Genomic DNA, 11,840 nt, shown 5'->3' on the forward strand with positions numbered 1-11,840 from the left:
ACCTCCACCTCCTGGGTTCAAGCGATTCTCCTGCCTCAGCCTCCTGAGTAGCTGGGATTGCAGGCACCCGCCACCATGCCTGGCTAATTTTTGTATTATGTTGGCCAGGCTGGTCTCGAACTCCTGACCTCAGGTGATCTACCGCCCTCAGCTACCCAAAGTGCTGGGATTACAAGCCTGAGCCATGGCGCTTGGCCGGGGTTCAAGATTCCTAACGTTCATTTGAATGTCATATTGGCAGTACAATCACTAAGATCTCTTTTCAACTAAACCTGAGAACTAGCTACAGAAAATAAGTTGTGACATGAAGATAAAATACATATTGGCAAAATATAACACACTGAATCCCTTGGCCACATTAAATCCTTAATATTGGTGATTTCATTTAGGCTTTATATTTTTAAAAAATATTTATTTTAAACATGAAACTTATTTTTTTTAACAAGGTATCTATTACTATTCTGCTATCTATGATGGTAAAGAATACAGTGTTTTAAAAGGAAAATAGTTGGGCATCTGTTTGACAGAAATGAGTACTTCAAGTATATAAGTAAATCATCAACAGAACTATACACTCTAAGCAACAGCAGTAAAAAGGAAAAGAGCTAGAATATGTATTTCAGATAAAGATTAAATTTCACAACATAATAAATAAATGCACTGATTTATACAACTTGTGAAAACCTTCTGATGATTACAAGTAATACTGTCTGTTACTGACTTTGCTGATACCAGCACTGCCTCACATAGAGAAATTCAAAGGTAAAATTCTTGTCCCTAATGCCATAAAATATACAAAGCTTTTATATTTGTTATTAAATATTTTGTCTGCCAAAATTCCTGCAAACTAAAATACATCTTGGCAGTTTGAATAGCCAGCATAATTATTTTGATATAAAAGATAAGAAAATTTTAATATGAAAATTAATAACAGCAAAAGGAGAAACCTGTTGTATAAATACACATTTTAACATAAAAGTGAGACTTATCTCACTTAAGAGGAAGAAAAACATTCGATACAATTTACTTGAAGATTTGAAAATAATTATATTTCCCAGCTCTAGATAAATATATTACTTGAATTTACTAGTCATCTTCAATATACAATATATAACTCACAAAACTGGGAATGTTACAATACCAAAACCTTTCACAGCACTAGTTACCAGTTACCAGAACTGTAAGAAATATTTAGCTACATATCAGCTTAATACTTGGTATACAGAAACAGATATGGCTAAGCTGTGGGAAACAATAGTGCAATCAAACATTAAGGACCACAAAATATATTCTTTTTCCTTTTTAGTTTGTATATATAACTGCATTATCCTACCTTAATGGCATTATCAACTGAGTATGAAACTTATTTTAACGCATTGTAAAAGTAACCCTTTTTTTTAGGTTTGGTTGATTTACTTTTGAAATGCAGTTCCTATGAAATACCCAGACTATTTATAAAATCCTATGCAATGAATAACTTGTAGCTAAAATGAAATATTTTATGTGAAGTTTTTAATAACTTTTAAGTAGTAGCTTGGTTTTCATTTTTCCAAAACTTGGAAGTGCATAAACAACTAAGAGAGTATATAAATAATGTAAATAGAATATCTTAGTTACATGGAGGGAATTAATCTGTTCACCTATATTATGTAACATGGAGTTTATCATGAACAGAGTTTAACAGTCTCTGTCTGAGTTACTCTGTTAAACTTCTTTTCCTAAAAATATCAGAAATAATTATACAAATAGGTACAGTCCAGCTGTCTTTGATCTCTGTTCTCTACAATGATAAAACGTTATAGTTTTTCTTCTAACATAAATATCTCCAAACAAAACTTGGAAAAAAATAATAAGGAGAAAATAAGATAAGAAAAAATTAATACTTTGTGTATTATAAAAACCAATAATCATCACGTTTTAAAAATTGCAGTTATTTCTTTAGGAAGGCCTCCTATTACAAAGGCATCATATTACTGACTTGACACAGAGATTGCTATACAAAAGTCAATCAGGGGATGCCATAGAAGAGACAAGCCCCAGGCGTCATGGCACTGGGGCAGGCAGTGAGAGGAGAGAAACCTATGGTAATCAAGTGCTGTGGGGACTGCTCTGGGAGGCTACTCTATTGGCTAACAATTACTAGTGGAGGAATTTTCACTTCTCACTCTTCATTTCAGCTGATCTAAAGAATTTGGTGTTTTAAAACTGCCATTTGTATTATCAAACTTCAAACCCACTGTCTTATCCAACTTACATCTGAGAGACGCAGGATGAGTTAACTGGAGTGGGGCGTAGAGGTGGCGGACAGGAGAGATCCTAAATGTCAGGGTCAAGAGATGCGTTGTTCTTATAGCTTAATTAAGGGCTATATCCTTAAAGAATTCATATCCACAGAGCATGAAAGTCCACTATGTTGACAGCCCAGTTGGAGATAAAAGATGTTCTACTTCAGAAGTGCCGCATAGTGGCAGCCCCTATAACTTTCTCAGTTATAGCCCTGCATGAATATTTTCTTCCTTGATTCCTGTTAAAAATAAGTTCCATGAAGACAAAAATATTGTCCTCATTATTAATAAAAATTAGCTAAAGCATCTCTAGGCAATTGTGTTTTGGTACATTATATCAATATGTAAAAGTTACTAAGCGAAGGATTCCTGACAATAAGTCTCATTGGGAAAAATCTTATTATAGAATTAAATAAATTGTTATTTGGGGTCAAGAATATGAAATATTGTTTTCAGACACTATTTTAAGGAATTACTAACCATGTGACCATCAAGATAAGTGAGCATAAGGAAAACAGATCTAAATCTAGCAAAGCAAGACTTTTTAAAGGGCTTAAATGGCATTCACTTTACTTGGAATCATTTTGGTTCATTCCTTTTTCTTGCTTTTTTTGCATGCCTAACAATTCATTCACTGTGTGTGTGCTGCTATGTGTCCTCATGCATGAGCTATGTCAACAACAACAATCTACTGATAAGAGAAAATGAAAATGTACAAGTTGTAGGAGACTAACATTGTTTTAACTTATCTCAGTATGTATTTTTCTGAAATGTTCCCTGTGATTAAATTGTGAACAAATGAACATGCCATATGTCAACAAACTGAGCAAACGTGGATTGTTAGTGACTTAGTGGTGGAGGGAGGGCTAGAGAAAGGCCAGCTGTGTTGGTCCGCCAGTCTCCTGTGTCCCACTTTGGCTACCAAAATACAACCACTGGTAGGTAGGGCTCATCTAGAACGAGAATAAGGAATAAGGATTGAGAAGAAAACTCAGCAAGGATGATGAATGAGTTTCAGCTCATTGCTGGGATTAGCTGAAGAATGAACAGGAAGCAGTGGATGAAGGAACAAGCTATTCCAGGGACCTTTTGAAACCCTTGGACCTCACGTCCCTTATAGCTAAGGAAGGATAAAATGGATGTAGGCCAGTGCTCATCATTTGAGAAATTTTGCTAAAGGAAGATTTTGATTCAGTAGATCTGAAGTGGACCTGAAATTCTGCATTTCTGTAAGCTCTCAGGCTGCTGCCCCATGGATCACATTTTGAGTAGCAATGATCTACACCAGAGCTGTCCAATAGAATTTCTGCAGGGATGGAAATTTTCTACATCTGTACTGTCCACTTTGGTTACTGAACACTTGAAATGTAGTTGGTGCCACTGAGAAATGGAATTTCTAATTAAATTAATTTTTTTAAAAGAGTAGGGGTCTTGCTCTGCTGCCCAGGCTGGAGGGCAGTAGTATAACCATGGCTCACTGCAGCCTTGAACTCCTGGGCTCAAGCAATCCTCCCACCTCAGCCTTCAGAGTAGCTGGGACTATAGGCACATGCCAGCATGCGTAGCAAATTTTTTTTTCAGAGACAGGGTCTCACTATGTTGCCCAGTCTGGTCTCAAACTCCTGGCCTAAAGCCATCCTCCCGCCTCAGCCTCCTGAGTCACCGGGATTACAGGCTTGTGCCACTGTGCCTGGCTTAATGAAATTCCATTTAAATTTAGATAGCCACATGTAGCTACAATATCAGACAGGATAGATCTAGATATTCATGGGTCATTTCTTGTCAGTAAGAACAATATACATCACAGTCCCAAATGATCTCATCTATCAATTCATTTAGATTATCTAGCAAGTATCCTTTTATACAATGCAAGCTGTAAAATTAGTGTCTTTAAATTGTTTTCTTCCTAACACTTAAATGACCCACCATGTATGCTTAAGCGAGAAATGAAAGAGGTCATTTTGTAGTGGATTAATTGATGAAGAAAGGAAAGCAGAAAGCAGTGAGAATTTCAGCAACCATGACTGCATTGGGCATTGCGAAAGTGAAGAGCCAGAATGTAGGAAAGAAACTCAGAAAGGGAGGTGAAGAGACCCTAAAGAGAAATACTGCATACTCAGGAATTTTATTTAGGTCTGATTCTGTCCCTTTACCTCCTTTAAAAGCAAGTTCTTCCTCAGGAAATGGAACTGAAAGAAAATATATTCTGGCTGACACCCTCCCCTTCCCTGACCTCCCACCAGCCCCCATCCTCCAGGTGAAGGAGAGCCTATCAGGGAGAAGAGCTGACAATTCCAGCCATTACAGTCACTGCAGTCAGGTGCAGGTGGGAACTTCTGACCCCAGCTCATGCATGGATCAAAGCACAGAGGCCCCATCCCACTCCCCAAAGCTGTGATCCAATCCCATGGAGAAGCTCTTCCCTACTTTTTTTTTTTGGTAATCACATCTACTACAAGAAGAGGAATTATTTATGATACTGACGGGGGCCTAAGGAGGCTCTGAAGACCCCCTCCTGGAAACAAGTGTCAGTGAAGTCATTTGGACCCTGCACAGCCATGCAGAGGCAAAGCATATAGAGAAAATTGCTCTCATTTAACAAAAAGTATATCCAAATTGTCATTTTATAGAATTTCCCCCATCCAAAGCCATTTGCAGGAAAATTCTGGCTAATTAAGGATTCCATTAAGAGACTCAGGCTCTACCAACTGAGCTAGCCAGAAATGCACTGTAGGATTCCATTAACTGAGACTTTACAGCATATACAAAAGATGTTACCTGCAAGTGAAAAGACCACCAAACAAACCAACAAAATTCAATCCTTCACATCACACTCTTAAATTTGGGACACGTCATAAGCTTTTCTATTAGCAAAGGGGGATGAGGGGTGAAAATCAATATAGCTATTTATATTAATACATTCTTTATGCTAGAGTTCTTCCCCTTCTTGCCCTCACTTTTCCTTTTTTTAGTAGAGATGGACAGAGATCTGTAATGTCAGAGAGTTCTGGGAACCTGGTACCTCTGTTAGGTTGCACAGGAAAGTATTTACAGAACAGCACTTAGGTGGGACTATCAGAGGGGCTGAAAAAGGAGACCTCTGACTTCATAAGAGCAGATACAATTAGAATAATTGAGTAATTCGTGACTTTTTTTTTTTTTTTTTTTGAGATGGAGTCTTGCTCTGTCACCCAGGCTAGAGAGCAGTGGTGTGATCTCAGCTCACTGCAATCTCCATCTCCTGGGTTCAAGCAATTCTCCTGCCTCAGCCTCCTGAGTAGCTGGGATTATAGGTGCCCACCACCACACCCAGCTATTTTTTGTATTTTCAGTAGAGATGGGGGTCTCACTATACTGGTCAGGCTGGTCTTGAACTCCTGACCTCAGGTGATCTACCCACCTCAGCCTCCCAAAGTAGTGGGATTACATGCATGAGCCACAGCGCCCAGCCTCATGACTCTTTTCAAACTACTTGATATAACTGTCTTTGGAAAATTTCCATTTATTTACAACTTAGGTAAAATATATAGTCAGACATACTTGGTCAGGAATCCCTCAGGGTCATTTATTTTAAAGACATCAAAATTTTGTGATTTTTACTAGTAGTTAAATACCCAAGTTATAAACAAGAGTAAAGTGTCAAACAGTTAAACTCCTTTGATATAATTAAATAATATGCCTGACAATAGTTCATTTTAAATGCTCGCCTATTAGTATTTCTCTTTAAACACTGGGAAATAATTGTCTAGAAAATTATCAGTGATGCTATATCACAAGATTATATGTATGTAGGTATATATATATATACATATAAATGTATATGTGTATGTGTATATATATACACATATATGTGTATATGTATATATCTGTGTGTGCATATATCTATTAAGAACCTAGCAGGCTGCTTCATAAAAATTATCACCACTGAGTCAGTACCCTGTTTATTTCTCTTATATACAATATTTTAAAATATTATAATTAATGTTTTGGTATATAATGGCTAAAGAAAGCTTATTTAAGGATATTTTTGTGACTTTTTGATATGTATGCCTTTGGCTTTCAAAGATTTGACCATGGTAATGTTGACTTCTAATAAGCTACACTGAAGTAGAGTTGTTTAGAAAAAGGAAAATAATATCCACCTGACAGGAATTAAGAATTAAGTGAGATAATAATAATAACAACATAAAGCCCTTAAGAAAAAATTTAAATCTCTTCTGTTGGAAAGTTTGTGTCAGAAGTCACTATAGAGAGTGGGTGAGTCTGGGTAATCTTTCAGTATATAAATCTCAGTTGGGACCTTAGGGAATTCTCGGATATCAACACTTCACTGTATCATAAATTCAAACAGAATATTAAATACTTATAAAATTGAAATTAAAAATTAGAAACGAAATGTGGAAATTTTAGTTTGGAAAGCTGTAACACGTTTTGTCAGGTAAGGGAGCAGGTAATTTTATGAAAATACCCAGAGAATTTTCTTAACGTGCACGCCTACTGCTTATGATAGATTGAAATAAAATTGACTTGCATACAATGTATATCATTTGTTGATTATGGCACAGACACACATTCACAAAGTCTTAGGTACAGAATATTTACGCAAAATTCCACATTAAAAAACAGAAAAGTGCAGTGCCCTTAGCCAACAAAAATATACTTTAGTAATAAATTAAATCCCATTAACATTAAAATTGACATGAAAGCTATTTAAAGTGTTACAATATTAGATGTGACATGCAAGAAAAAGAAAGACATTTCAGGCAGGAACATCGTGCATTAAGATTTGCATTCATTCATAGTATTAGGCAGGTTTTCAACATATCCTTGACCACTAAGCACTAGGAGTTGGAGGTGATACCAATCTACATTCAAAACACAACTTAATTTATATTTTAGTCTCCTAACCTACGATTTTAAGAAAATGGTCAATGCCTCCAATAATGAAACCCAGGAAGTTTTAACCACATGTTGTTATGCAGTTGCACAGTAGGAACATTCCATCACACCAGATCTATGGAAAGTAAACATTTTGCAATTCCACCTTTTAGACAATGCAATCGTCTCAGATTCCTCCTACCTTATTACTATTGTGAATATATTTGAACATGTCGGGTTTGTACAAAAAGAAAATGGCTTTGTGGAATGTATTTGTTGGCACAAAAATATTTTCTAATACCTCAACCAAAATTTCACCCACAGCAAAATATCAAGCCATAAAGGTGCTTCAGTGGTGCTTACTTATCTATGCAGAAAACTATAAGAACCACCACTTGCTTCCAAGAACTTTGTATTAAGTGGCAATAACTTCTCTTCCAAAGAATAGCACTAATATGATTACACCTCTGACTGTGGAGTGCTCCTTCCAAGCTCTTTAATTCCCTGGAGAATTCGCTTCACATGGCCCACCTTCGGTATCCCCAGGTCCTAAAATAAATGAACAGAAAAAGGTAGAAATAATTAAAAATGAAAGAAAAAAGGCCGAAAGAAAATTTTAAAAATGAAAGAAAAGAAAAAAGTGTATTGATAATAGAAAACTGGGGACTAAATATTTAACCAATAAGAAACATAATTAGCATTCAGTTCATTCATTTTAGTTTATATTCAGTGATTCAGGAAGTGAAAGCTAGAAAAATAAGTTCATAAAACAAAAATAACCTGACACTGAAGAATTCCCAACTGGTACAAAAAAAAAAATCACATTCTACATAAACTCTTAACTATGACATTCTCATAATTATACACAGTGGCTTTTGACTTCAAGAGTCAAAACCTAAATTTTCTTTCTTCTTTCCTTTCTTTTCTTTCCTTTCTTCTCTCTCTCTCTCTTTTTCTTTCCCCCCCCTCTCTCTTCTCTCTGTCCTCTTAGAAAGGCTCTTTTTGGATCTCTGAGAAAAAAATGATGTGGGACAGCAGGGCACCCACAATTAGTCCTAAGGCAACATTTCTTGCGCTAAGATAATAAATTTAAAAGTGAGACCTAATTCTAGAGAAAGATACCAGTACCTGCTAAATAAATTTGGACTCTATATGCATTTGCAGTTGCATTACCAGTCTTTGATTTGAGAGGAATATTTAATTTAAATAGTCTTTATACTTTGTAACGTATGTGTGTAAAAAATTACTTAAACATAATTATCTGTTAGTTGATGCTTTCCCTCAAAACACTATTGGCTCTTTTCTCTCAAAAGTATTATTCTTGTTTCTTAAAGAAACTTCTTCCTGTAAGTGCCAAGAATTCAATATTTAACTTTCAGAAATAGATGATGACTGCAGAGTGTGCACAGCAAGTACTTTGCAAATATTTGTTGCAGGAATAAATTAAAACTAACCAAGGGCGAATAACCGCCAGTTATTCACTCTCTGAAAAACTAAAGCAAAGAGTTACAGCCTCCAAATCCTAGTTTCTTTAAGTGAAAGGGCATAGTCAGTTTGCTAATATGTGAAGACGAACAACTTCTTCAAAAAAAAAATTGAAATATTTGAAAATTATTAAAAAGATGACTTCCAAAATGGCCTAAAAAAAACGGGGTTATAAAATAACGTAACTTGTCTTGAGAAGATAAAGATGCAAATATCCACCCTGTTTGGTCATTTATTTATTTTTCAACTTTTAAACGAAATAGATCAAACTGGTTGAAGTCTTCTGTCACTGTCTCTCTCTTTCTCCCCTTTACCCTTTAAGAACTCTTGGAGTTCTTCAGCAGTAATGAATCCTTCTGGAAAATACTGTTTTCATAGCCAATGCTAGTGTCAAACGAGATAATTTCAAGATATTTCATAAATATTTAACTGACTCAGAAAAATATTTTCTCCCATGGCACAGGGCATCCAAAATTAGTCCTAAGGCAACTATACATTTACTGAATATCTGCTAAAGTATCAAGCTTAAAAGCAAGGCCATACCGATGCTTGCTGCCTAAATTTGAAATGTACATACATTTACAGTCACATTTAGATTTTTTGAGTGGAATATTTAAATATCTTTACCTCTTTGTGAAAACACAGGTATCCAATTACAAAATATATTTAAATATTAAATATTTTATTTTAGGCCATAAATACATTGTATTCTCAAGACTAAATCTTCTTTGGGGAAGGTAGAATCTACTTAGAATTACTATTTGGGTATAAAATGAGAAGAATGTTTTCCATAGAATTACAATAACTTACTAGCTATACTTTTTTAAAAATTAATTTTATTTAAGTTCCAGGATACATGTGCAGGATGTGCAGGTTTGTTACGTAGGTAAAAGTGTGCCATGGTGGTTTGCTGCACCTACCAACCCTTCACCTAGGTAGTAAGCCCCACATGCATTAGCTATTTATCCTGATGTTCTCCCCTCCCTCTGCGCCCCCAATAGGCCCCAGTGTATGTTGTTCCCCTCCCTGTATCTATGTGTTCTCATTGCTTAGCTCCCATTTACAAGAACATGCAGTGTTTGGTTTTCTGTTCCTGTGTTAGTTTACTGAGGATAATGACTTCCAGCTCCATCCATGTTCCTGCAAAGGACATGATCCAGTTCCTTTTTATGCCTGCATAGTATTCCATGGTATATATATACCACATTTTCTTGTTCCAGTCTACAATTTTTTTTTTTTTTTTTTGAGACAGAGTCTCGCACTGTCGCCCGGGCTGGAGTGCAATGGCGTGATCTCGGCTCACTGCAACCTCCGCTTCCCAGGTTCAAACAATTCTCCTGCCTTAGCCTCCCAAGTACCTGGGATTACAGGTGCCCGCCACCATGCCCGGCTAATTTTTTTTCTATTTTCAGTAGAGACAGGGTTTCACTATGTTGCCCAAGCTGATCTCGAACACCTGACCTTTTGATCCACCTGCCTTGGCCTCCCAAAGTGCTGGGATTACGGGCGTGAGCCACTGTGCCCGGCCTATCCAGTCTACCTTTGATGGGCATTTGGGTTGATACCATGTCTTTGCTATTGTGAATAGTGCTGCAACGAACATATGTGTGCCTGTATCTTTAAAATAGAATGATTTATATTTCTGTGGGTATATACCCATTAATGGGATTGCTGGGTCAAATGGTATTTCTGGTTCTAGGTCTTTGAGGGATTTGCCACACTGTTTTTTGTAATGATTGAACTAATTTATATTCCCACTAACAGTGTAAAAGCGTTCCTATTTCTCCACAGCCTCACCAGCATCTGTTGCTTCTTGACTTTTTAATAATTGCCATTCTGACTAGTGTGAGATGGTATCTCATTGTGGTTTTGATTTGCACTTCTCCAATAATCACTGATGTTGAACTTTTTTTTCATATGTTTATTGGCCACATGTCTTCTTTTGAGAAATGTCTGTTCATGTCCTTTGCTCACTTTTTAATCAGGGCTGGTTTTTCTCGTAAATTTGTTTAAGTTCCTTGTAGATTTCGGATATGAGACCTTTGTTCAGATGGACAGACTGCAAAAATTTTCTCCCATTCTGTAGGTTGTCTGTTCGCTCTGATGATAGTTTCTTTTGCTGTGCAGAAGCTCTTTAATTAGATCCCATTTGTCAATTTTGGCTGTTGTTGTAATTGCTTTTGACGTTTTAGTTTGAGTTCAATATTTTTATGCCTTCTAGGGTATAGGCTGTAATAAAACTATGCTGTGACATTTGTTATATCCTTATTTTTATCACATGACATTATATATTAATATTTACCATATTCTTATTTATTTATTTATTTATTTTGAGACACAGTCTTACTCTGTCACTCAGGCTGGAGTGCAGTGGCACAATCTCGGCTCACTGCAACCTCTGCCTTCCGGGTTCAAGTGATCCTCCTGCCTCAGCCTCCCGAGTAGCTGGGACTACAGGCATGCACCACCACGTCCAGCTAATTTTTGTATTTTCAGTAGAGATGGGGTTTCACCATGTTGGCCAGGCTGGTCTTGAACTCTTGACCTCATGATCCACCTGCCTTGGCCTCCCAAAGTGCTGGGATTACAGGGATGAGCCACCATGCCTGGCCAATTTTTATCATATGAGTAGCTTTCTCTTTCCTTGGATAAACAGTCCAAATTTTGACAAAGCATGCTTTGTAGATACTCAGTTATCCTTCCAGCCATACATACACAACTTTCCAAATAGAAAAAAAACAAAAAACCTCACCATATGTTTACCATTCTCTTGGGTGTCTCTTCTTTCTCCTACTGTGTTCTAGCAGAGAAAATGATGCAATCAGTTTGTTTCCTTATCTGCTAAAGCACATTGGAAATACTTTCCTGGCTGGGCATGGTGGCTCACACTGGTAATCCCAGCATTTTGGGAAGCCAAGGCAGGCTGATCGCTTGAGGCCAGGAGTTCAAGACCAGCCTGCACAACATAGCAAGACCCTGTCTCTACAAAAAATAAAAGAAATTAGTTGGGTGTGGTGGCATGCACCTGTAGTCCTAGCTATTCAGGAGGTTGAGGTGGGAGGATCACCTGAGCCCAGGAGGCTGAGGCTGCAGTGAGCCATGATTGCATTACTGCACTTCATCCTGAGTGACAGAATGAGAGTCTCTCTCTCTCTCTCTCTCTCTCTCTGTATATATATATATATATATATA

The 11,840-nt window shown here is 36.8% G+C and overlaps 1 protein-coding gene across 3 annotated transcripts in view; it reads right to left on the minus strand.

Moving 5' to 3' along the window:
• Positions 1 to 6,599: 6,599 nt before the first annotated feature.
• Positions 6,600 to 11,840, minus strand: part of DGKH (diacylglycerol kinase eta) — a 195,681-nt gene continuing 190,440 nt past the window's right edge. For all 3 annotated transcript variants that reach the window (XM_017850195.1, XM_017850193.1, XM_017850197.1), the window contains one exon: positions 6,600 to 7,712. In XM_017850195.1, coding sequence (XP_017705684.1) covers positions 7,623 to 7,712 — 90 coding nt within the window. In that variant the 3' untranslated portion in view covers positions 6,600 to 7,622. The remainder of the gene's footprint in view (positions 7,713 to 11,840) is intronic.

The sequence above is a fragment of the Rhinopithecus bieti genome, unplaced genomic scaffold (assembly GCF_001698545.2).
Source record: "Rhinopithecus bieti isolate Rb0 unplaced genomic scaffold, ASM169854v2 scaffold_32955, whole genome shotgun sequence".
NCBI classification, from domain to species: domain Eukaryota; kingdom Metazoa; phylum Chordata; class Mammalia; order Primates; family Cercopithecidae; genus Rhinopithecus; species Rhinopithecus bieti.